Source organism: Crocodylus porosus, unplaced genomic scaffold (genome assembly GCF_001723895.1).
Source record: "Crocodylus porosus isolate Cpor-Errol unplaced genomic scaffold, CroPor_comp1, whole genome shotgun sequence".
In the NCBI taxonomy this organism is placed as follows: domain Eukaryota; kingdom Metazoa; phylum Chordata; order Crocodylia; family Crocodylidae; genus Crocodylus; species Crocodylus porosus.
This window is the reverse complement of record NW_017728948.1, coordinates 21,210,348-21,237,503: the sequence shown is the minus strand read 5'-3', so window position 1 is coordinate 21,237,503 and position 27,156 is coordinate 21,210,348. Positions and strand designations below refer to the sequence as shown.

General features: G+C 40.8%; 1 protein-coding gene across 4 annotated transcripts in view; it reads left to right on the top strand.

The window, feature by feature from the left end:
- KIAA0232 (KIAA0232 ortholog) overlaps positions 1–27,156 on the top strand; it is an 85,354-nt gene that overhangs the window by 38,004 nt on the left and 20,194 nt on the right. For 2 of the 4 annotated variants that reach the window (XM_019552967.1, XM_019552966.1), the window contains exons 3-5: positions 8,053–8,119; positions 10,428–10,509; positions 12,936–16,230. In XM_019552967.1, coding sequence (XP_019408512.1) covers positions 8,053–8,119; positions 10,428–10,509; positions 12,936–16,230 — 3,444 coding nt within the window. Of the gene's footprint in view, positions 1–6,102; positions 6,229–8,052; positions 8,120–10,427; positions 10,510–12,935; positions 16,231–27,156 lie in introns of those variants that run through there. The other 2 variants (XM_019552968.1, XM_019552969.1) reach the window with 2 other exon arrangements.

Genomic DNA, 27,156 nt, shown 5'->3' with positions numbered 1-27,156 from the left:
TGGAGGATCCTCTCCTTAAGGAGCGACCACTCTCCTTGGACACCTGGCTCCCCTCCCCTCCCCTCCGGGACCTCAGTGCTTCCCTGACTATTCTCCTTAGCTCATTGAAGTCCGCCCTCCTGAAATCTAGGGCTGCTGCCTTGCTGTAGGCCTTTCCTACCTTGCGCTGGACGGTGAGTTCCAGCAGGCGATGATCACTGTCGCCCAGGTGGTCGAGCACCCGCAGCCCCCTCACCAGTTCGTCACCTGTGGCCAGCACCAGGTCCAACAAGGTGTCTCCCCTGGTGGGGCTGTGCACCTCCTGGGTTAGATGGAGGCCTGGCATTCTGACTAGGAACCTACATGTGCAGTCAGACCTGGCTGGCTGCTCTTCCCAGCAGATGTCTGGAAAGTTCAGGTCCCCCATGATGACCATATCCTTTGACCTAACTACTTCCACGAGCTGACTTGAGAATTCCTGGTCTAGCTCTTCCCCTTGGTTGGGTGGTCTGTAGTAGACCCCTATCGTTAAGTCTCTTTCCCCACGACTGCCTTGTATTCTAACCCAGAGCGCTTCCGTGTGCCCCTCCTCTGACTCTGTGCTAATTGACGAGGATGTGTATTCCTCCTTAATGTAGAGTGTCATGCTCCCACCTTTCCTCCCTGTCCTATCCCTCCTGTCCAGCCTATAACCCTTGATATTCACTGCCCAGTCATGCGTTGGGTTCCACCATGTTTCAGTGATCCCCGCTATGTCTGAGTTGGTGTCGGCTAGCAGGAGCGTAAATTCCTCTTGCTTGTTTCCCATACTACAAGCACTTGTGTAGAGGCATTTGAGGCCTCCTGTGGATGTGTGCACTGGCCCCCTACTTTCAGCATTACCCCAGCCCTTGTTGCTTACCTGGGTATATGTTCTGCTCGTCAGCCTAGGCTGGGCTGTACTTGTGGGTGTTGCTTGGTTTGGCAGTCCAATGCTTCCTCTGCCCTCGTCTTCCCCTTCCCCCAACGAGCCTAGTTTAAAGCCCACCGGAGGAGATCCGCCAACCTAGAAGAAAACACATGCCCACCTTTGGGGGAAAAAGGTGGAGCCTATCCCATCCGAGCATGTCTCTTGTTGTGATGTGCCGGTCATTGTCGAGGAAGCCAAAGCCTGCCTTGAGACACCATTCCCGAAGCCACCAGTTGGTCTCCGTGATGCACATTGCATGCTGTTTTCCATGTCCGTTCACTGGTAGGACAGAAAAGAAAACCACCTGTGCACCTATCTCCTTCAGCACCCCCCCCCACAGCGTGGTAGTCCGCCATCAGGTGATCAGGGCTTCTTCTGGCCACATCATTAGTACCCACATGGATTAGGACCATGGGGTAGTAATCGGTGGGCTGGATCACGGCCTGGATCATCCCCTTCACATCCTGAATCTTTGCTCCAGGTAGGCACTAGGCCTTGCGTGTCGGAGGGTCCTGGCAACAGATGGGGCCCTCTGTACCTCTCAGGATGGAGTCACCTATGACGATCACTCAACACTTTTTCCTCCTGGCCTGCTTAGCTCCTTCGGCCTGCTCAGAACATGGAGAGCATGGAGTTGCCTCCTCTCCGGTTGCCTCCTCTCCTTCCTTCTCCTCCAGAGTTGCCAGGACCTTGTACCTGTTCTCCACTTGGACTGGAGGAACTGGTACTGCTGTGTTATGAGCAGCCCTGGTTCTGGAGGTGACTGTCTGCTACTCTGCAGTGGAGGGCACCTCCCAGAGTGCTTCTTCCTTGGGTGTGTGACCCTGCAGGGAAAGGAAATAGCTGTCAATTTCTTCCTGTCTCCGTGATTCCCCTCGGCCTGCTAACCTCCTCTTGGAGCTCCCTCACCTGCACCTCCAGTACCCTAAGGCAGGTGCCTGCAGGACAGGTGTGGGGGTCCCCAATCCCTGCCCCCCCAGGCCTTGCTGGGCAACCCTCGCAGGCCAGGGTGCGGCGGGACACCAGCCCCCCATGGGCACTGTCTGGGTGGAGGCCTCAGACAAGCCCGGGTAGGCTGCGCCCCCAGGGCAGGGGCCCTGGCAGCACTCCGTGTCGACACCATCGTAGGAGTTGCTGCTTGTCTATGGCTTAGTGCAGTGCCTTCCATTCTTTTTGACAAAAGATCTCTCCTCCCTTTAATAGATAGCTCATTTTCAATGTCCCTATTTAAAAGAAGATCCTGCTTTGTACCCTGGAGGTACCCCGATTTGAAAATTTCTTTTCTCAGTTTTGTGGACTATATCATGTCGGAGAAAATGAAAAATATCATTCATCTAAAAACCTCCTTTCTGTGACTGGAAACAAATTATTCAAGTAGCCTGCCCAAAGAAAGCAGTTGACACCCAAGGAATGAATTAGTTGTTAATTGAATTCTTAGGTATAAATTGCTTACCTGACTAGCTGAGGGAAAAATCCACAGTGGGATTTTCAGAGTATATTTAACACAACCTGTAGTTGAAGAAAATAGAGTTGACTTAATTTCTACAGTTGGTATATGAGGTTGGGCTTTTCTTGGTTACCAGTAGGGAGGGAGGTTGGTCAGATGTAGGGCTTGTGAGTCACTGGACTAACCCCATGCAGGGGTCCTGGCCCCAGCCCTGCACACAGGGCTGGACACAGTGCTGTGGACCCTGCACACAGTCAGTCCAAGGTGCGTACTGCATGTGGTGTCCTGCCAGACCAGCCCTGCATGTTGGCTCTGGAGCCAGTCTGGCTCAGGACATGCTGGAACCAAGTGCACAGGGCCATTCCAACAGGGTACCCCATGCAGCATGTGCCTTATGCTAGCCCCCTATGCAGTGTTCAGCATACATAGTCCATCTACCCGTGCACACCCACACTGCCTGCATCATGCACTGGCCTTAGAGCTTGTTGTGCATGCAGCCCTGGTGCTCACTGCCTGTGGGCTGGAGTCAGACCTACATGTGGCACTGCTGGTCTGGGGTGTGGGCAGCACGCAGCATCCCAAACTGACCCTCTGTACTGGCTATAGTGCTGGGTTCAGCCCGTGTGCTTCAGGCAGAACGTACTCCTTACCAGTCCCATGGTGCTGCAGGTACAGCAAGCCCCAGGGCTGGTGCGTGCTACATGCAGTGGACAGGCTGGACCTGGTGCCAAGGGTGATGCACAGGTGGTTGGTCCCAGTCCAGCCTGCAGGCCAGCCCGGTGATCTTCATTTAGTTTGCCAGGCCAAATATGTTTGATACCCTGATTGTAAGGATCTGTTTGAAGAAAACAAACTTTCAGGTCAGCTCAGACAAATATATCCTAACCTGTGCATTGACTTTATTCAAACCCTATAAGAATATTTTGCAATGCAGTTAAGTGCTGAAAACTGTGAGTATATATAGTGGTATATTATAGTATTAGTTTAAGTTGTATTCTGTAGGAAACATCAGAATTTAAGAAATAGAGATTGTGGATTCTTTATCTAGCAAACTGTCTACATTTGACAGAGGGAGTATAGCAATGAATATACAGTTGTGGTGAATCACATTTTGTGCCTGAATCAGTTCACGTGGCTTAACAGCTGATACATACACAACAGCTGCTTAATCCTACACTTGGTGACAGGCCACATGCCAAGAAAAGCAATCTGGTGTGCTGCAGTTAACAGACCATTCTTGTTTGGAATGTCCCTTGCATGGTCACAAAGTGAAACTGAGAATTTTTACTTTGTCTTAACTTCAGGGTTGTTTGAAGTGACAGACTCTGAAAACAAAGATGAGGGATTACTTCAGTGTACATCTTAAAAGTAAATACTGTCATTAATCCATAGGAATACCAGAGTAGCTTTTAAAACCATTATCATCAACAGTTAAAATAAAATGGAGTGCCATAATAGGGCTGCCAGGCTCTGGAATGGACTCCCAAGGCAGGTGGTACTCTCTTCTACCTTGGGGGTTTTCACGAGGAGGCTGGACAGATATTTGGCTTTGGTGTTATGACCCGGACATTCATTCCTGGCTGGGGCAGGGGGTTGGACCTGATGATCAGTTTAGGTCCCTTCCAACCCTAAGCACTATGAAACTAAGCACTAATAGTGCATCACAAATTTCAAAAAGATTTGGTCCTCCTTTAATTAAGACAAAGAAGTGGCAAGAACACAGTTCAGGGCAGGACAGAAAGACTTTCTTGCTTCTCCTGGAAGAGAAAGTTGTAACTAGCTAAACGAAAATCTGTTACACACACACGCACACAAATGCAAAATTTAATTTAAATAACTTTTACAAGTGTTTATCTTTTGAATAATGCATAGCTCATTGTACAATTCTCAGTTAGTATCCATTTTATTGAATTGTCCTATTAATAGAAAAGCCCAATCCTACAGACAAATCATACCATTTGGAGAACATAGACAAGGATTAAATAGCAAAGAGGAGGGAACAAAGAGCTGTCTGTCCTGACCCATGATACCTTAAGTTCCTTAAGGTAGAAACTGAAAAAATCCTGATGTGGCACCAGAATTCAAGGGAAAAACACTAAACTGCCGGATGGTAATTACTCTACCTTAGTAAACCTTAGTAAATCTACTCTTGTTGGTATACTTAACCTGGAGTTAAATCTTCAGCTACTTCATGGGACCCAGTCTCTTGCAACCGCTGACTAAATAAAGCTCTGCAGACATCTAGCATAATCTCTGCTGCCTCCCATTGTAACACTGACAATTTACTATTTAATAGGCTGGAACTTGGCATCCGTAATTGTTGCTTGTGTCTTCATAAATCAATATTTTAAATTTATAAACACCTATTTAAAAAGAACAACAGTTATGGTCTTTATTTTTTAAATAATCAAATTTTAACTTTCGTCTCCAATTAATTTTCAGTCTCTTTCTCTTTCAAATGGTGCTTTTATCATTTTTTCTCTCTATTGAGCAGCAGAATACATACTTAAGAAATGAGGGTCTGAAGCCTGCTACATTTATCTAAAGGGAATGGAGCACCTTGGAATGTTTCACTGATACAGCATATGTGTGCACATTACTAATTTTTTTACAGTGCAGATGCTATATATTTCTATAAACTAAAAACTGCACAAAACTTGCACCAGATTTGCCCTTTTTGTGTAAGCTGCTAAAAAGGGCATATCACAGTGGAATATCGGAAAGGAAGAGTGTGAGTGAAGAGTAAGAGTAACATGAGAATTTGGAGCCAAACTCAGAGATGTCTACTTTTGCCTATTGTAGCCTTTAATTGTTTTCTGTCTATGATTATGTGAAATAGTTATTTATTGGCTCTGGATTTTTTAATAAGCAAGAGGTAGGTTGGTAGGATAAAAGTCACTGAACTCTATCTAACAAGTACTCAGAATGATTGCTTATTTTTCCACTTTGGGTAACTTCAGAGGCTTAATTTATCTTGGCATCATTTCCCTCTTGCTAGTAATATGACACCCAGCCTTACGTGATCTAGTCTAGCCTTGAACCAGTGGCTGTAGTGCCAAAAAGTAGATCCTTTGGTAGAGCAGTGTAGAAATAAGGAAAGTGGGGAGTAAAATTGGGGTGGGAGGAGGGGCGATAAAGGGATCCTGTGTAGCATTAGAACAGGAGAAAAATTTAGTGCTTGGTTTGGGATTGCACAAAACTAAATGCAGAATTAACAAAAATGTGTGCAAGATACTGTACTTTCATTCTATGGAAGGAGAAGAAAACAGAAAATTGAAAGCTGAAGTAAATCTCATTAATTTTAGTGAGATTATTGAAAGCCTTACATTTCCAGTGATGCTGCTGCAAATGCTGTTGCTTTTAGGTTCTGTGTTTTCACATTGACATACTTTTAAAGGTTTTCTTTATTTATGTTGTTTGTGTTAAATTTTAAAATTAAGAAAAACAACTTCAGAGACACAATTTGTAATGTGTGTTTAATGTTACATGCGCTTTGGAGGTTAGGGTGTAATGATGAAAGGTGCTAACGAAATGCCAAAATCACATGTTTAATATGGCCTGTTAAATCACGTGATCAGCAAAAGAATATTAGCGTGCATTTTAGCCTGTTTGAGGCATAATTACATTAAGCAGTAGCCTGTCTGACATACTGCAATAAGTTGTTAAATAAGTGATCTCTAGAGGCTTGACATTCTGCACAGTGGGCTTATTTTTTTTTTAAACCTAGTGCTAGCTACATAGGATTGCTGTGCAGGACAGCATGCAGTATGTCAGCTGACTCAAGTATTAGTTTCGTGATGCAGGAGGAAATGAAGTGTTTGATTCCAAAACTTTTCGCTCCTTCAACATAATGGTGAGCATATTATCTGTTTCTTATGTGCAATTGTGTCTAGGTTAGTGCAGTCATTTTAATTTACGTAGATTTGTGTGTGCCCCAGAGCCAGTTGTTCATTTAGTCATTCTTGAAAACAGTGAAAAGACCAGCTCCTTCTCTTCCTTTTCTAGCCCCACTTCTCTCTCCCAAAGAAATAATTTGTAGATCGTACATGTTTAAACTGAAGGCAACTAGGACATGCTGTCCATATTTAGCATCCTACTCAGGGTTTTTTTAATAGTGTTTCATGTTAATGCAGGAGACATGTTCTAATGTTCAATATTGCTAAGTCATCTCAAGTTAGGTGAATGTTCATTTAGCACATTCAAACAATTCAGTAATGTAGCTAAGATTAGAAAACTGCTTTGTCATTTAACTACAAGTAATAAATGACAAATTTAAAAATGTACACTGAATTAGTATTACTGTCTCAGAATGGAAAAACTCTTTATTTTATATGTTGGTCCTTTCCCTTCCTCCCTCATAAGATTTTATTGTGTGTTGCTACCATCATCTATTCCCGTGCCATGTTCATTCCTCATGCAATTGACGTGTGTGTGTGTGTGTGTACATACAAACTTTTAAAAAGAAATGTACTATAACATCACTGAGATACAGGCAAGTATGGAACTTTTTGCATTCGCTTTTCATCACTCATTTCCCTGTTTGTTTTATAGTATCTTTGGAGTAAAATTTATTTCTTTCTATTTAATGCATACACAGATGTTTAGAAAGATTTTTTTAGTCCAATGAAGAGATCTTTGGTAGCTTTAGGAGGCTGTATTGTATAAATCACAGCAATTTCAAATTTTGTGGGGGAAGGAGGTTTTAGTTGTAATAGGAAAAGCAAGCTAGAGGGGCTTGGAAGAGGGGCTTGGAAGAAGCTGTAAGTAAGGTGATGTGAAGAGCCTAATCCTACAGTTTCTTACAGCCCCCTATAGGTTGCTTTTATCACAGTTCCAACCTTCTGCCTCTGAATGTATTAATTGCAACATGTCATCCCTAAATTTAAATTTTTGGCTTCAAAATGATAATATATTTTTATCAAATATATTTTTCTGTGTATGCTTTTGTGTTCGCTCATCTCAAAGCAAAACCATTTCACACTGTGGGGTTGTGTCCAGAACAAATTTTGATTCTCACATTTCTTTCCCCATTGGTACACGAAAGCATGTTGTCTGAGTAGATGCTTGATGGAAATATGCTATACTACTGTTTTAACTTATAAGGAAAAATGGATGGAGTATACAAGAACAAGAAAAGACAGGGTGAAGGAGGTGCTTTAACCATAGTACAGACGCTTTAAATTATAAGAGTAATAGCATAGGGCTTGAATTAAGGTAAGAATTTTAAAGAAAGATCACTTCCACTCTTCAGTCTTTTAATTTCTACTGTCGTTTTATTGCTTTTTCTTCTGTTGGACAATTGTCACTTTCTAACAAATATTTTAGGTGCAGTAGAAGATCAGGCTCAGCTTCTTCAAGTGATAAATCCCAGTGATCTATTAATTAGTCCATTACTGTGATAATTCTACTCAACAGTGTCACATATGGAGTGTATATATAACATATCATTGGTAAACTGTCAAATATACTACAGTAAGTTGTGCACTGTGACCTTTGCAATCAGAAAAAACTATTTTCCCTGAATTTACTTGTTTCATTTTACAAGGGTACTTGTACATTTAAAAAAATAGTAAATTCATGACTGACTAGATGTGCTTAATACATTGTTAATTTAGGAAATCATTATAAAAGTTAAATCTCTTCTTAGTAACTTGAGTTTTGTGTTTTTGTTATGCAGAGCTCTGGAATTGAAACTTTAGTGGAGGAGCTTTGCTCCAGACTGAAAGATATTCAGAGTAAGCAAGGTGAGAATTATACTGAACATTTTGAAGAAATTGTTTGTAAAATGTATACCTTCAGGGTTTTCTGATGTAGATGGTTTGATTATATTACTGTGGTCTCTTTTAAGTAGGGCATGCATTTTGAAAATAAAATTAACACTTTTTATACATGTACATTAGTTTACCTGAAAATAGCTATAGGGGACTTCTTGAACAGCTATTCATTTGTATATGTATTCAATCATATGTGTATGCCTTAGTGAATATTTAGTCCTGTTGCACTGCACTCCAAAAATGTGTGCTGTATTCTGTTCTATTCTGTGTATCATTGGCAGTGTCTTAAGAATCAGTCACTAAATTCAAATTGAAGCCAAACAATTATACTGTGAAAACCCACTTCAGTTGGGTTGAGATTTATGATTTGAAGTCTATATGAAGTCTCACTGGGGATGAAACTGGTACCAGAAGGATTACAGGAAGGAATAAAATTGCTTTTTTCTCTAGAAATTTTCTAGTAAGAATGAAGTGCTTTAAAGTTCAACAGCTATGCAACAAATGCACACGTATGGGCCAGTTTTATATTGCTTTACTTTTACATTCCATAGTGGCCATGTACAGTCCTACTTGGAGAATCATTAGTCTCCTGGTAAAAATAAATAAATAAAAGTGTACAAAAATTTCTGGTCCGAACTCCAACAAGCAAAAAGATCATCTTGGGGGAGTTTTTACCAAGAAAATAAACATTTGTACTTTTTCTCCCAGCTTGGCTCCTCCCAGGAGCTAGGAGTCACCCCAGTCTGGAGTATGCACAGGGAGCAACTGTTCTTGCCTCTCCGCAGCCGGGGAGGGGAGGGGAGGAGCCGCTGCCAGCCGCTCCCATGCTGGCTTCTCACATTCTGGGGACTCTGGTGAGAAGCAAACCAGGGGCACTATTAGATGAGCGATGGTAGTGCTGTAAGCCGCCTGTCTGCTTCTTGAGCTGGAGCCCCCAGAATGAGAAGTGGGTTGGGGACTTTGCCGTTCAGTTCCTTTCCCCTGCCAGACTGGTCTGGAAGGAAACGAGCAGCAAACACTACTCCCTGTAGTTCCTGGTTTTGGGAAGAGGTGGGAGCTTTGCTTCCCATTGCCTGGCAGTATAAAAGCTGGGAGTGTTGGGAAGCAAGCTGAGTGAGAGCCTTTCCAAGCCCAGTTCCTGCCCTTCTGAAACTGGGAGCAAAGCAGAGGAGCAGCTGCTGTCTGCTTCCTACCCGCTCCCCACGCCAGGGTCCTCATTTTGGGGACCTAGAAGGGTGCTTTGCCCTACTTCTTCCATCCTTGGAGCAGCTGTTAGTCCCTGCCTCTTTTCCAAACTAGGCACTGCCTGACTTGGGGAGGGGGCTGGGAACTTTGCCCTAGAGCTCCCTCTGCTCCACTCCTGGAGATCCCAGCCTGGGGAAAGAGTGGGTACCAGGAATGGAGTAGGGAATGGAGTGTGGTTTTCCCCAGATTAGGATCACTGATTTATATTAACTAATTTGACCTCAACTTCTTTGAGTATGTTTTTCAGAACTGAAACAAAGAGTTTAACTGTTTCAAGCATGATTTTTATGTACCTTCAAGTAAAAAAAAAACCAAAAAAAAACACGCAGAAGAAATGAATCCAGAATTAATCCTTAATTAAAAAGGAAGCATTCCTTTAACTTTTACAGAATGCTTTGCAATGAACTCCTCTAGCTGACTTAGAAGTGTTAATCAAATAAAAAGATTAATTTTGGCAAGAATAAAAAGTAATGTTTTTTATAGATTATTTATTTACATTTTTACAGGTTCAGTAACCTTTGCTATACTCAGCCATCACAACTGAAATCCCCTCCCTCTGTTTTTTTCCTCACGCAATCCAAAAAATTATTCCAACTTCTGTGAAGCTTAATTTCCCCACTGAAATACGTAAGGGATTAGCTATCAAAACTTACAGCAATTCTGTCTTGAATAAATGGGCATAATTAAAGTCTAATCGCTTGTGTACATTTTTTGAGAGGTTTAGGGCCTCAACAAGAAACTTAACTAAGTACAGTAAAAAGTTTTATAAGAAAAGGGCATAGTTAGAGTTTAGTCTGAAGCTAGTATTCAATTATCTATGGTGAAGAGATTAATTAGATGTAGAAAACTTCTTGATGTATGTAACATTAAAGAAGGGTCACAGACTTTAAGTTTGTTGCACTAAGTTAAAAAGTTGCTCCATATTACTGTAATACCTTAAAGTATAAATCCTCTGGGTTTTTTAGTACTGTTAATATGTATTATAACTTTCTGAATTCCACTATAAAGCTTTCTGGGATTTTATTTTGTACAGACGAGAAGATTCACAAAAAGTTAGAGGGCTCTTTGTCTCCTGAGGCTGATTTATCTCCTACAGCAAAGGATCAAGTGGAAATGTATGTGTGTGTGTGTGTGGTTTTTTTAATGCCTTATTAAATATGATGGTTTAAAAGAATGCAACATTACAATTATTGTAGTGTTCATTTAAGTGTCATGAAATATGTTCCATTTTGCATACAGTATTTTGTCTATTAAATATTTGCATTGGGAGGCCAACTTCATTTTTTGTTATGGGAATCAAGACTGATATTTCTTGACACTTCCGAATTTAATTTGAAGCCATATTATTGTATTTAATATGCTTTTTTTTTTTTTAGTTTCTGGTAAGGGGACAACATCAACTAGGCCAATTAAAGTGCTGAACTGACTGCATATTCAATGCCAGTCTTTTTGTCCTCAAGCCAAATTTGTGGAATTACAGTTCCTTGTCTCTTATGGGTGCTTTTGTGAAGCATTACTCTGGAGTATTCTGTTACTCTGGATAAGTAGAGCAGACACATGATGTACGGCAGTTATTCAGAAAGAAATGCTACTCTCCAGTGTAAAAATTCTAGTGAATCTGTTATATGTCTACTATCACTATCAGTTTCACTCTGGGATGGCCATTTGTTCAATGCAGACTGGCTGTCCTGCTTCCAAGTGGCCTGGCATTGTGATAATTTTACTTCAGGCATGGAGCTTGAATGAGCTGGCTAGCTATGTCACTGCCACCTTGTAGCACATTTACTCTGAAATAGAATCCAGGGTAAATTATTCCAGAGTAAACATGTTTTATGTCCATATTCTACGGTAATTTTATCTTCCATAACAAAAAAAAGAAACCATGCAATCAACTAAACAAGGTGTTCACAATCAGGTATACTAAGCACCTCATTATGAAATTGGGGGGTTTGAATTTGACTTCACTGGAAATGGAAATATGATTTTTATCTGATCTTTCAATTGCAGTGAGCATAAGCAGCTTTTCAGTTAAATTGTAACAGGTAAAAAAAAGTTTGACAGGAGTGTCATTAGGTTTACAATTCATCTTTTCAAGATATAAGATAAAATTGATCACACTATTGTGCATGAAGTGGGGAAAATAACATTTAACGTACACCATGATTCTTAATTTTGGTTGGACAAATGCTTCTCAACATCTGGAAAATAGACTCCGGTAACAGGCAAATCAACATAATTCACTGCTAATTATCTCAGTTGCTGGATCTCATAGAGTTTTGACTATAGTTGAATGGGTGATCACCAAAATACATTTATTTCAATATGTATATGTAGAGCAGCAACATTTGTACCTTCTAAATTCAAAAGAAAGCAACTTACTTTAGAGTCAGTTAGACAAACATTTATCTCGGTTGTTTTCCAACAGCGATGATACTGTCTTGAACAGGCAGATGGACTAGATGACTTCCTGAGGGACTTTCCAGCCCTGTTTTTTATGATTTTATTTCAGCCTTATGTGCTGGAGAACTTTCCAAATAAATATTTAGCTAGCATAGACAATGCTGAGGTAGCTGTGCCCATTTAATTATTTTCTTTTAAATTCATTAGGTTTAAAGAAGAGGGTTTGTTATCCTGTACATAGTTACTTAAACATCCCTCAAAATACTGTGGCTTTTGTTAATGGTAGGCCACTTTGAATATAGGAGAAAACATCACGGGGGATTGAACAATGTGCCTTCATTGCAATGGCTTTAAAGACTCTTTTTGGATTTTATGATTCTACAATTGATCACAATAAGTTAACTCAAACAAGCTTTAGTTAAAATGCCCCTGCCAGCATTTTTCAGCACGGGGATGCTAGTACATGAGACTCTGAAGTCTGCTGGAGCACAATTAGAACTATGCTCCAGCTGACTCAATTAATCGAGTCTGTTCTGACATACGGTGATTACAGCACTTCGGAGCAGCCTCACTGCACATGTATAGGCGCCCTTTTGCTTTAGATATGTTGTCAAAGGTTGGGAGTCTGGAGACTATTTTTTAAAGCTCTCACCCACTGGCATGCATTTTGATTTCTGCATATGTCATAATTTGCATTTGTTAAAAATAAAAAAAAAGAGCGATCAAAAAGTACTTCTAGAAGTGTAGGAAGTGTAGGATTTCAGAATTTGTCAGTGTTCTTGAGAACATTCACCAGTGCCATTTCAGTAAGGGAATCCTAAATTCCATGTAGGTAACTTAAAAGTCCTTAGTAAAATGTTATGTTTCCAGATAACTTTGGGGATGAATGAATCTTCATACTTTTGAGTATCCTCAATCAGTGATGGCTTCATAGGGAGTTAAGTGTATTCAGTACATTTCAGGTGTGGACCCATTATATAGTCTACATCTAGATATCATTTTATGTGTATTTTTAAGTTCTTTTCCCCACCCCCTTTCTTTTCCATTTGCATTTGAACAGAATGAACAATGACTGGTATATATTTTGGGTTTTAAAAAAGTAAATGTGAACTGAATTTAAATGTCACCTTTTTCTTTACAGGTATTATGAAGCATTTCCTCCTCTTTCTGAAAAGCCAGTTTGCCTGCAAGAAATTATGACCGTATGGAATAAATCCAAAGTTTGTTCTTACTCTAGCTCCTCATCTTCATCCACTGTTCCACCAACTAGCACTGATACATCCTCTCCGAAGGACTGCAATAGCGAAAGTGAAGTAACTAAAGAGAGAAGTAACAAAGCATCTGCCGCTGCACATGAAAGAACCCAGCAAAAAAAAAATAAAAATGAGAAGGAGAACAAGTTTAGTAATGGCACTGTTGAAGATAAGCCTGCTTTATATAAAAAGCAAGTTCGACACAAGTCTGAGGGAAAGATACGTCCTCGCTCTTGGTCTTCTGGTTCCAGTGAAGCAGGCTCAAGTTCAAGTGGGAATCAAGGTGAATACAAGGCATCAATGAAATGTATTAAAGTAAGACATAAAACAAGGGAGGTTCGAAATAAAAAGGGGCGTAATGGGCAAAGCAGACTTTCAGTGAAGACTGGTGAAAAGGTTGACAGAAAAATCCATAGTGGAAGCAGCAGCAGCAGTAGCAGTGGGTCCATCAAACAGCTGTACAAAAGGGGTAAAAGACCATTAAAAGAAATTGGAAGGAAAGAAGCTGGTGGTAATGATGGAAAAGATTTGTATTTAAACAGCAGAAATGAAAAGGAATATAAAGAAGAACCTTTGTGGTATACTGAGCCGATTACAGAATATTTTGTTCCTCTGAGCAGAAAAAGCAAGCTTGAGACTACGTACCGCAACAGACAAGATGCATGTGATATAACATCAGAGGCCGTAGAAGAATTGTCTGAATCAGTGCATGGTCTTTGTATTAGCAACAATAATATTCATAAAACATACCTCGCAGCAGGTACTTTCATTGATGGTCACTTTGTAGAAATGCCTGCAGTTCTAAATGAGGATATTGAACTCACTGGGACCTCAATATGTTCTCAAGCAGAGGACGACAAATATTTGGATGATGTTCATCTGTCAGAACTAACACACTTCTATGAAGTGGATATTGATCAATCCATGTTGGATCCTGGTGCCTCAGATATGATGCAAGGGGAAAGTCGGATTTTGAATATGATTCGACAAAAAAGTAAAGAGAAAACTGATTTTGAGGCAGAATGTTGCATAGTGTTAGATGGAATGGAGTTGCAAGGGGAAAGTGCAATATGGACAGATTCAACCAGCTCTGTTGGTGCTGAAGGGTGGTTCTTGCAAGACCTTAGTAATTTAGCTCAATTTTGGGAGTGCTGTTCATCTAGCTCTGGTGATGCAGATGGGGAAAGTTTTGGAGGAGATTCTCCTATTAGACTCTCCCCTATCTTAGACAGCACAATGCTTAATTCACACATGCTTGCTGGCAATCAAGAGCTCTTTTCAGATATTAATGAAGGGTCTGGTGTAAACTCTTGTTTTTCAGTGTTTGAAGTGCAATGCAGTAATTCTGTTTTACCATTTTCTTTTGAAACACTCAACTTGGGAAACGAAAATGCAGATTCTAGTAGCAGTGCTAATATGCTTGGAAAAACACAGTCTAGATTGCTAATATGGACCAAAAATAGTGCCTTTGATGAAAATGAACACTGTTCCAATATTTCAACAAGAACCTGTAGTCCATGGTCACACTCGGAAGAAACACGTTCAGACAATGAGACTATAAATATTCCATTTGAAGAATCCACACAATTTAATGCAGAAGATATTAATTATGTAGTTCCTAGAGTGTCTTCAAATTACGTAGATGAAGAAATTCTAGAGTTTTTGCAAGAAGAAACCTGCCAGCAGCAGGCTAGAACATTAGGAGAAATGCCCACTTTGGTTTTCAAAAAAAAATCTAAACTAGAATCTGTCTGTGGTATTCAGCTGGAAGAAAAAGCAGAAGGTAAAGACTATGAAACTACACAAGTGTGTAGTGAAAGCAGCCCACATGGAGATGGCTACAGCTCAGGGGTTATTAAAGACATTTGGACAAATATAACAGACAGAAATTCTGCAGCAATGGTAGAAATAGAAGGAATAGAGGATGAAATGTTTTCAACTGATGTAAATAACTACTGCTGCTGTTTGGATACTGAAGCAAAAGTTGAAACCCTCCAGGAGCCTAATAAGGCAGTGCAGAGATCAGAGTATCATCTTTGGGAAGGTCAAAAAGAGAACTTGGAGAAGAGAGCCTTTGTTTCAAATGATCTATCAAAAGTAGATGGTGGTGATTATACTACACCGTCAAAACCCTGGGATGTAAATCAGGATAAAGAAAACTCATTTATACTTGGTGGTGTCTATGGGGAGCTCAAAACATTTAACAGCGATGGAGAATGGGCAGTAGTGCCACCCAGTCACACAAAAGGAAGCTTATTACAGTGTGCAGCTTCTGATGTAGTGACAATAGCTGGTACAGATGTCTTCATGACCCCAGGAAACAGCTTTGCACCTGGTCACAGGCAACTGTGGAGGCCATTTGTATCATTTGAACAGAATGAACAATCAAAGAGTGGAGATAATGGATTAAATAAAGGGTTTTCTTTCATTTTCCATGAAGACTTGCTGGGAGCTTGTGGTAACTTTCAAGTTGAAGAACCAGGGCTTGAATATTCATTCTCTTCCTTTGACCTCAACAATCCATTTTCACAAGTTCTTCATGTGGAGTGTTCATTTGAACCGGAAGGAATTGCATCTTTCAGCCCAAGTTTTAAACCCAAATCTATTTTGTGCTCTGATTCAGACAGTGAAGTTTTTCATCCCAGGATATGTGGTGTTGACAGGACACAGTACAGGGCTATACGGATTTCTCCAAGGACTCACTTTCGCCCAATTTCTGCATCTGAACTTTCTCCAGGTGGTGGAAGTGAGTCGGAATTTGAATCAGAAAAAGATGAGGGAAATATTCCTGTCCCTTCTCAAGTGGATGCATTTGAAGATCCACAAGCAGATTTAAAACCACTGGAAGAAGATGCAGAAAAGGAGGGGCATTACTATGGAAAATCAGAGCTTGAATCTGGAAAATTCCTTCCTAGATTAAAGAAGTCTGGAATGGAGAAGAGTGCACAAACATCACTGGATTCACAGGAAGAATCAGCTGGAATGTTGCCTGTAGGAAACCAAAATCCGTGTTTGGAATGCAGTGTGAAAGAATCGCTAGATTTGAGGGATATGGAAAACTCTGAAGTAAACTGCAGGATAGTGGAGCCACAAGAAGAAACTAATAGTTTTTGCAGTTGTAAAGCAGGTTGCCAATTCCCTGCATATGAGGATAATCCTGTTTCTTCAGGAGAGCTTGAAGAGGTAAGATGCTGGATTTGCAGCTAGTGATGGTCAGTCAACTATCTGAGCAGCATCAACTTCAGTAGTGTGGTACTCCAATTAAATGGATTACATTTAATGCATCAACAGTAGTGTTTAATAATCTGGTAACAGTTATGACAGGGTTGGGTTACATAAATAAGTCTGCCATTTGAAAAAATTTATATTGACAGGTTAAGAAAATTGAGTCCCTTTTTGATTTGTCTGAAAATTTTTGTTTATTAATCTTAAAATGAATGTATTTTAAAACAGAAACATTAAGTATCCCAAATCAGTCCTTTAAATATCAACAGTAACAGGTGATGATGAATGTTAAGGCAAGGATTTAAATACAGGTTTCACATTTTGAGTAAAATACCTCTCTTTGCCAAACTGAACAGGAATGTTTTGGTCCCATTCATTTTAGCTCATTAAGTATGTTTTATGTTCAGTACTTCATAGAAAAAAGTGTGTTTGGAATACTAACTCTAGAAAAAAATAACCTGTTTCCTGAATAAAATCTTTAAAAAATAATAGAAACAAATATTGAAAATGTCTAATGTTACCTTATTGTATTGTTTTTAAGCATTTAAAAGGGTTTAATTTATTAAAGATTACATGGAAGAGTTGCTAAGAATTACACCTAGTAATCACCATCAGACTATGGAGAACATAATTTTAATATGCATTGTTTCTACAAAATGCTTACTTGGGTGATCCATATAAGAAGCCATGGCTTCTCTGACTGACTTGGAGTTATTGTGGTGAAGTAAATATGTCCTATACTATTTCAACAATAAGCACCACTAACGTGCTTTCAGTTTTCCTTGCTGTGGTACTGTAAGAGGATAGCATACATTTAAAATACTCATAAGTACTAACCCTTCAATTAATCCCTTCCTATTTCCGTATGTATGTATTTATGTTTACTCCATTACATTTAAACCCAGCTGTCCACATTTTTTTTTCTTTATTTGTACTTTCTTTCTTATTTCTTCATTTAGCCTCTTCTCCACTCATTCAGTTTTTAATTCATCTCCTTCAAATGAGTTGCTGCTGTTTCCGCTTCCCATAGTCCACCTGTGGTAGTGTTTTTCCTCTTGCCCAGAAGTCACATAATGCCTTTCCACTTACTTTTTTCAGGATTTTTGCTGCTTTCTTTTTTTCTTCCTATTTTCCTGGGCCCTTACCAGGCCGCCACAAAGAAGCCATGAGGGTTCTTGCTTATTTTGTGCTAAGCCATGTGCAAAGAGGCACTAAAATGTTAGTAAATTTAGGCTGAAAATGGAAAGATACATAACGGTCAGAGGAGTGAAGTTCTGGAACTGCCTGCCAAGAAGAGTAATGGGGGAGGGAAAGCAATGCAACTCCATTTAAAATGGAGCTTCATAAATAGGATTATATGACAGGTAATTCGCCTTGTTAGTCTTAAACCAGGCAGAAGGCAGGGTAGATTTTCCCCTTTATAAACTAACTAAATCGGAGAGATATAGCATAAACTTTTGTAAGCAGAATGCTTACTTCATTGCATGCTGTGAAGGGACTTTTGGAAGCAGAGTTGATAAATTCATTTCTTGGACACCATGGTGAAAGTTGGTAATGGCCATACCACCACCATGTCGTATTGGAGACCAGCTGACTGCTATATCTACTTTTCTGCAAGTAGCTCTCACCCCTATCTCAATTATCTACAGCCAAGGTCTGTGTTACAACCATATCTGTTCTTGGGATGCACGCCTTAAAGCAGTGCTTCCCAAATTTTTGATAGTCGGGGCATACTTTGAGGACTAAAATTGGCAGCACGCTTCACTCACCTGTCCCCAGGCCAGATCAGTCCCACGTGTTTTCACAGCACGCTTCTACTACTCTCACAACATACTACTGTAAACTGCAGTAACCCTTTGGGAATCTGCCTGAAAGATCTGGAGCAGGAATTCCTACAATTAATAATACAGTCCTAAAACTGTAGCCACTCAAATCGATAGAGCCAGACTCAGACCTCACTCCTGCTGCAATATCAACCCTAAGGCAAGGACAACAGAATCCCTCTGGTTGTCATGTAGAGCCCTCAGCTTGAACACCTCAAGGCACATCATTAATGACCTCCAGCCCCTCCTTGAAAAAGATGATGATATCAAGGTATCCATGGGGGGGATGGTGGTAGGGGAGAGGGACAGGTACACAAACCGGGCCTGGCTTACAGGCAGCCACCCCAACCTCCAGTAATGTCTTTCCAGCATCAGACTACCTAACTCCTATTCTCACAAAGGCACCAAACCTTGCTCTCAATTCAGATGCCAGCTATGCTCCCATTGTAGTTGGTGTTAGTGCTGGCAATCCCTCAATTTGAGGATGATCCCTACCATGGCTCGCTAATAGGTCTTGAGGTGACTTGAGTGCAATCCTTGAGTCACAAATCTATCTGCAGGTCTTTCTGTGGGGAACAGGAAGATGCATAATGTGATTCCTCTCCTTTTCCTTCCTCCACTCTCTTTTCTGCTTTGAAAGCAAGACGCTTTTTCCTCAGAACTGGCTGCCACTTGGTTGAGGTTGCAGTGACATTGAATTTGGTTGTCAGGCAGCTGTGCTCCTACACCAACACAGACTGCATCATCACTCAACCAAGTAACATGGATTATAACATGTAGGGTTCATTTAGCTGCATGTTATAATCATGTTAACATCATATATGCCATCATGTGCTTACAATGCCCCTCTATTCTCTACATTAGAAAGACAATGCAACCTGTCCAATGTAAGAATTAACAAACACTGATGTGATATCAGTACCAGAAAAGCAGACAAGCCTGTCGCAGTACACTGTAACCTCCCTGGACAATCCATCGTTGACCTCAAGAGTGTCTGTTCTTAGACAACAAAACTTTAAAAACAAACTTGTATGGAAAGTAATAAAACACAAAATCATCCACAGACTGGATTGTGTTAAATTTGGTCTAAAATGAGACTGGATTCTTGCTCCATTCGCTGGATTAGCTTTTATAAACCCGGTGTCCCTCAGTGGGTTTACTGGTTTGTTTGTTTTTTTTCTTCTACCCACCTTGCCTCTCTCAGCAGTGCTCCCTCCTTTTTTCTTCCCCCCTTCCCTACCCTTTGTATTCTCATCAGTTTTCTGTATAGTAGCTCTGCTTCCTCCAATTGCTACACATCATCTGTTGAAGTCCTCTGCTGATGAAAGCTTATGCATTACATCTTTAATAGTGGTTAGTCTACAAAGATGCAGATCCACCCTAAATCCACCCTGCCTTATGCCTGGATTATATGACTCGGGCCTTTAGCCCGTGTAGTCACCCTACTTTCCATATGCTTTTTTCTTAATAGAAATACTGGCATCCTCTCCTAAATCATTAAATTTCCCACTTACCAGGGTGGGGAGAAACATCAAGATTTGACTTCCGTGCCTGCCCCTTCCCCTTTCATTTCTGTTTCTTTCTTTTTCCTTGTCCAGTAATCCAGCCACGAGAAGCAGATGTGTTCTGGATAAGGAATTTTCCTTTCTGATTGCCACTACTTAGTACTTGGGAAATGAGGGGTTCTGAAGAAACGTTAGTCCAGCTGCTGATGGAAATTTCCCAATGTCATGTTTCTGAGCTCCTTTTTTAGAGAAGAGTTAAAAGGCTTCCCTTTCTGGGGCCTGCATCTAGCACATGACTAGGTCAGAATTTCCATAGCTTTAACGTTCAAAACCACATAGGGCATGTATGTATTGCTTCCATGATGCTCCTAAGACCACCACCAGCAAATATACTGTTGTGCACTGGCTCTTGCTCTGTGTGTGCCAAACCTAAAAAGGAGGTGGTGAAGCTGTCCTGAGCATATGCTATGTTGCTGCTCCTCAGAGCTGTTGATCCTTGATAGCAGCACTTGAAGAGGCGGGTGTTCTCAAGATGGCTTCACAGCTTCATTTTTAGGTTTGGCATCTATAGAATTGATTCACTGCTACATGCCCCAGTAAAAGAAAAAAAAACATATGTGAAGTTTTTATAATTAAAAAAAAATTATTCACACTCAGGTTTTGAGATTTAGTAAATCACTGAGTATATCATGTGTGTTATAAGCTGTAGCTAATGTGCTTAGCTACATAAATAATACAGTGCTGTTTCAACAGTTTTATTAACTGGGTCCAGTGGTATTTTAACCATTTCCTTACTGAACTGGATGCAGGTGAGAGAGTATACTGATCAGACTTGCAGACAACACAAATGCTTTTTAGGAAAGGAATAAAATTCAGAGATCTTGACCACCAACTGGTCTATAGAAAAAAATTAATAGCAGATGTAAGGTGCTAACGGAAAGAAAAAGAGCCAAATACACATACAGTGGGGGATAATTGGCTAGGGAATAGCACTTCGGAGAAGGATCAGAGGGCTGTAGTGGATCACAAATTTAGCACGAGTCAACAGTGCAGTGCTGTTTGGGGGTGGGGGGGAGGGAAAGAAAAGCAAATGCAGTTTTGATTTGCATAAATGGAAGCATTGTATAAAAGGCAAAGGATATGATAGTACTGTTCTATTTGGTACTACTTAGGCCTTGACTAAATTACTGTGTCCAGTTTTGGGCACCGCATTTTAAGAAGGATGTAGAGACACTGGAGAGGGTCCAAAGGCAAGCATTGAAGATGACAAAGACGTTGGCAAGCAAGCTGCATAAGGAAAAGCTATTTAGTTTAGGGAAAAGGAGCTTAAGAAAGAACATGATAGTAGTTTTGAAATATTTGAAAGGCTGCCACAAAGATGGAGACACATTAGTTTTCCTTGCTGTAGAGAGTAGGACATGAGGCAGTGGATTTAAACTGCAGCAAAGCAATCGGCATAGGAAAAAAACACTCTTATATTTGCATATCAGCAAACAATCTCCCCCCCCCAATTAAATACATTAGCTATCATTAACCAGCTGCTAGAAGCAGCATGTGCTCAATTATAGAAACCAGCTCTAAAGCTTGGACTCAGGCCATTCAGGGCATGCCCATAGAACACATGGCCCATATGGGGTAGGCACACTGATGGGAACCTTGGCGGGGGTATGTGTGAGTATGACCCTTAAAACAAACAAGAAACAACCAGGCAGTTTGCTCCCCAGGAGGGAACAAGCACTAGATGGTACTACAATATCAGACCAGTACTCCAAGAGGCTGAAGCAAACTCCAGCTCCCTCCCTTGATACCAAAAATGCTACCATAAGGCTAGGTTTATGCAGTCCATTTGAATAAGAGATAGTGCTCATTGTGCTTAATCCCCCTTAGCACCAACTCTTTTAAAAGTCATGGTGAACCACTACATCAGATATACTTTTACTACTACTTCACCCCCACAGCTGACTGATGCTTTGCTTTTCCACTTCCAGTGATTCCTGTTTCTTTGCAAGCCTTAAATGTCTGGCAAACATCACCGAACTTCTGTGTGGCTGAGAGGCTCTGTCCCTCCCTCCCTCAGCCTGTCTCGTGGGTAGTGTGGCCTTACGGGGTGGAGCCAAGCCAGGCAGCCCTGTGCCTGATCTGTGTATACATGTTTGGAGGGTCCCAGGACTTGTGACAAGAATACCCAGTTCCAGTCATGAGTGGGGGGGTAATTAGCACATGGATCCTATGTAGAGTACACACATATACTGTGAGCAGTGCTGGGCTGTGGGGTCCCAGGGCTTCAAGGGCTGTTGATTCTGCAGGGGCCAAGCCAAATAACTTATGTTATTGAGAACAGCTACCTCTAGTTTAGAGGTGTTCTAGAAGAGTTTGGATAGACGTATAGCTGCGATGGCGTAGCAATACTGAATTCTGCTTCTGTGGAGGGGATTGCACTGTGATTCTTTGACTCAAGTACTTTCTCTTAATTGTATTTTTTATAACCAAGAAGGCTATGGTTAATCCATGCATTTCAGTCATATATAGGCAAGTGTTTACACTGATTGTATCTGTCTAGTGCCCTGTTGCGTTTGACCTTGGCTTTGACTTTGAAAAAATACCAAAACACTAACTTGATTGCATTTGTTATTGATGCTTTTTGGCAGGCTTACAACTTCAAGGTCATATTAAAATACGTTCTTTTCAAGACATTTATAATTCTGCAAACATCTTGAGAGCTGTTCCAGTTTACAATACACGGTATAGCCACACAGAGTTCTCCTTCTGATTTGCAGTGTGGAGCTATGTTTGTTCTTACAGGGTGAATCCAGATTTGATTTGTTTGAAGAGCTTGAGGTAACTATGCAGTCACTATATGCTCATCTACAACAGACTGGACTGCATTTTGAAGATGTAATATGATCTAAAACAGTGAAATGGAAATGCCTTAATGAGAACAGCTATGTCTAGTTTAGATATGCAAGGACAGTTTACCAGTATGGAGTTCAGTGAGTCCTCAGACTTCTGCTCCTGCTTAATTATGAGACGAGATGGAAAATAGAAACCATTTCTCAAAATGTAAAGGAATAGACAGCTCTGCTGTTCTAAAGTTTCTTGCTGTCTCCTGATATAGGAAAGTGAAACAGGATGTTTTCCAGGAAACCAGCCAGCAATGTGTAGGTTCAGCTTTAGGTAGGCTTTATATTGCCAGAATTATGCAGACAGTCTCTGTCAGCAGAAGTGATGCATCCAAACTCCAGCAGCTTTAAGCAGCAAAAACACCCCATGTTTAGAAGGCTCAGATGGTATGTGCCTCGTTCCTGGAGGAGGAAGATGAGATTGTAAACTAGACTTCATGTTTGAGTGGGCTATGGTCACTTGGTAGCCTTATCAAGTAGAGGGGGTTTTATAGCTAAATTGTCCAGGTGAGAAAATGCTGAATAACAGGTAGCTGAAACAAGAGGATGGAGAGAGAGTGCTTGCTCCCTGCTAGCCTACCCAAGACTGAGCTGTCACAGCTTTGGAGAGACTGCAGAAAATATTCCCACCCTTCCTGCCAGTCAGTTTCTCCCTTTCCTGCCAGTCAGCTGGTGGAGGGAATTTTCCCTGCAGAGCAGTTTGAAAGCTGACAGGGCTGAGAACTGGGACTGGGTAGGCTCTCCCTGCTGTTTTCTGGCCATGTGGTCTTTAAATGCCACGTGTTGTCCAGGGTGGCACATACAGTGGTGTAAAAGCCATGGGGCTACCTGTTGATAACCTACCCTTTTCCTAGGCAGTGAAGAGAACTGACTGTCAATTAATAGGCTCCCCTAAGGGTGGAGTAGCCTAAGGAACATCCCTCAAGTGCGGGGCTTCCCAGCCTTTTCCTTAACATGATCTTAGTTAAACAGGAAATTTTTTGCAACCCCAAAATGACACAGACAAAATCAACAAGACAGGGTTCATCAAATTTCTGCTTTAGTGCTTTGGACTCCTTTCATTTCTTGTTCCCATCCTTATTACTAGTTTACTGCTAGAGCTCAAAGCAAACTTTTTGGAGAAAAGCATCCATGTTAGATTTCTCTGTCATGTAAAATGTATTTCAGCCAGCCAGTATCAACGTACTGATTTTACATCAGCTTCCTATAACGTACAAGTATCTTGCGCCAGATCTGCAACTGTCATGCATAGATGAATAACTACCATGTGCAAGAGTTATATATCTGTAAACAGGAAGCGTATTCATCATAATCGGTCAACACTATCAAGTGTCTTTGGGATCCCACCCCCCCCTTTTTTTTTTTTTTTTAATCATTGTGACCTCCAAGGTTGAGGCTCTTGTGACCCCTGTCTGGAGATTTTGCCTGTGTAGCTCTCCAGCCAGGGGCCTAGAACATATTTACATTTCCACTCCCATGCTGTTACCTTATCATTTTAAGAATTTCAGAGACCTTCCCTCTAGTAATGAACACCTGTCTGTGGCCTCAGTGAAATGGCTGCTACTCTAGAAGGTAGGAGGTCTTGTAGTCTATCCTGGACTTTTGTTCTTAGCAGTATGGAAACTTCTGCACTGCAATGGTCTCCCTCTGTTTTACCTAATAACTAGTTAATGTAAGGGGGAGTGACAGCTCCAAGACAAGGGCTGTAGCGAAAAGTGGATAATACCTGACCTATCACAAGGTAGGTAGAGTATTGTTTTGAAAGCAGAAAGATTCAGATTCAAATCCACGCTGGGCTTCCTAAACAGGTGCTCTAACTATTCAGCTATTGAGGCTAAACTATGAAAGGACTGCGGCCCCCACCCAAACCCCAATGCACTTTATCCTGGACTTACACTTGAGTGTACTCATTCATGCCTCGGCATATGAATTGTTCAATTCAATTCTATGCTTAGCCATGTGCACATCCACAGGGCCGGGCACACACAAAAAATGCCCAGCTACACAGATAAAAAACTGACATTTGAGTACGTAAAAGAAAGATTTCTATCCATCATGAGTTACTGTACTTACACTGTTATTACAGCAAACGGGTGACCCTGTTTTGCTTTGTTTTTCTGGATATTTAAATGATACGAGATAACAGTTTGAAAGTCTTAGCCTACGATATCTCCAAAAGGCAGAAATTAGGAGTATTCGTGATGAAACTGCCAAAAACTCTGCATTCTTCCACAGGCAGAACTAGTACACTAGTAAACTTTTTAAGGACATAGCCTGAGAAAAGGCTACGTACACATCTACCAGAACTCAATATAAACTGTGCTTATTAACTATAAAAACAGTCTGCTCTATGCTTTTCATGCATCATTAAGGCTTGCCTTATTTCCCTGAGTGCCTTTTGCTTCTTTATGAGGTACAGGATTTCATAGCTGCTTTAGAAGCTCAGAAATGGATGGGTTGAGTCCTGCTCAGTTTCACTGGTTAAGCATAGCACAGTTACGTTACAAAGTAGATAGTGGAGACAAAGAGTTCTAAATACCCGTGTGGTTCATACACCTAACCAATGTGCGGGTAACTAAGGTTTGTTATGACATTAGCAGAAGGTAAAAAAAACAGGACAGATGTGTTATGCAGTTTAGTAAATTATGCATTTTTAAACTTGCATATAAACTGAACACACTATACTGTGTGTGTGTGTGTGTGTGTGTGTGTATATGTGTATATATATGGAGAGAGAGAGCATGTATATGTATTTGTGTGTGTATGTATACACACACATGCTATATTTGTTAGATATGGCTATTTTAAAGGATTTCTTTCCCAAAGGAAGGATGTACAACATTGTAGATCTGTCAGAAGGGGCATGTTCAAATTAACCTGTTTTATCAAGGTCCAACCTCCAAATGTTTGGCCTGATTACGTTAATAATATATTTAAACTCTGTGGAACCTTAGTGTGTGTATCTTTTGTTGGTTTTAGGAACAACTTCTACAATTGGGAAAGGATTAGAATTTCTAATCTTCCTCAGTGCAGATTGTTATATATCCTGTCCAATGTAGGGTGCTTCACGCTCAATTTTTCCAGAACCTGTTTTTCATACAATATTCAGGGGATGAGAACAATCTTGTATTGGACTGTAAAAAAACTAATTTCAAGAAACAAAGGTGAAATAGATAAAAATAAGAAAGGGGGTAAAATAAACATTTGTTCTGAATTGAGGCCATGCCACTTGGATGTTTTAACTTGTAGGTATTGACAAACTAGTTATTTCTAGGGTTAGGTTGCTCTTGAACCAGTGTTGAAGATCTATATTTCGTACTTATGCCTTGGTTGTTTTCTTGTTCTAGCCCTTGGAGACATTCTTATCTTCTTTGAATAATTAGACTAAGAGATTTGAACCTAAACTTTTTGGATTAGGGCACATTTGAGAGATCTGTCTGCTGCCTCTTTCACATCTCAATTACCTTTTATTCTTGCCTTTATCACTTCAGTGATCAAAACAAGTTTACAATCTCTCTTGTTGTTTTTCTGGTGGCTAAAATCCTGTGCTAAGCTTAATGGCAAAAGTGCATATGGTTTTTAGTCCTCCTATAGTGGGTGGTGACAAATCCCATCAAGATGGCAGTCTTCCCACATTAAATCATACAGGCTCTGGGCATTTTTCTACATTCTAATTGCACGTTGTATGGCATCATGGATGCCAAAAAGATAAAAATCCATAAGGGTTACCGTTCTGAAGCTGGGATCTGAAGTCTCCATACTTTTTCCAAAATAGCTGTACCCCGATGGGGTAGAACTATAATTCAGGTGGGAAAGATTGCCTTTTTGATATCATTTACCTATCCAGTTGATAACTGCATATAGTTAAAGGCTACAGAAGTCTGCTGGGTTCTTTTGTCTTGACATTTTGACATTTCATAAATGAGCAAAATCTGGGCTAGCTTCTTTACAGTCTAGTCTGGTACCATAATATTGGTAAAGACTTGGATATAATTAAATTCCTTTTTAATGAATTTTGCAGTATGGTTCTGATTTGAAATACTGATTACATCCCTGTAGCATCTGAGTCCTCCTTCAGTTTTTCCTTGCGTTATTTTTGTGGCACAGTACTACTTTCCTATTCCCATTTTCACAGATGGAGAAAACTAAGTGACTAATGAAATATGTAATGGATGTAGGAATTGAACATAGTTTTCCCTAGTTTTAAGGCTAGCTGCTTCTCACTTATTTAACTTTTTTCCATTTTGTCTGAGTTTGAAAATGCTTCTCTGTGGTCGGGCTGGGCTGCCACTGCTGCTGACTGCCTTGATCCAGAGCAGAGCTACAGTAGAAGATAAAGGGGAGTGGGCAGGGAGGGAAGGCAGCACAGGGGAACCAGGGAGTGAGGAGCCAGGCATCAGGTGCAAGCAAGGGTAGGGGATGCAGGGGAAGGCTTCATATGTGGTCCTTTATTGCATATTTGAATTAAGGCCTCATTATGCTAGGACTGTGCATACATACCTCAAAAAGTGTATCATAGATTTCATAGACATTGGGGCTGGAAGGGACCTCGGGAGATCATCGAGTCCAGACCCCTGCCCAAAGGGCAGGAAGTCAGCTGGGGTCATAGGATCCCAGCAAGATAAGCATCCAATTTGCTCTTGAAGGTGTTCAATG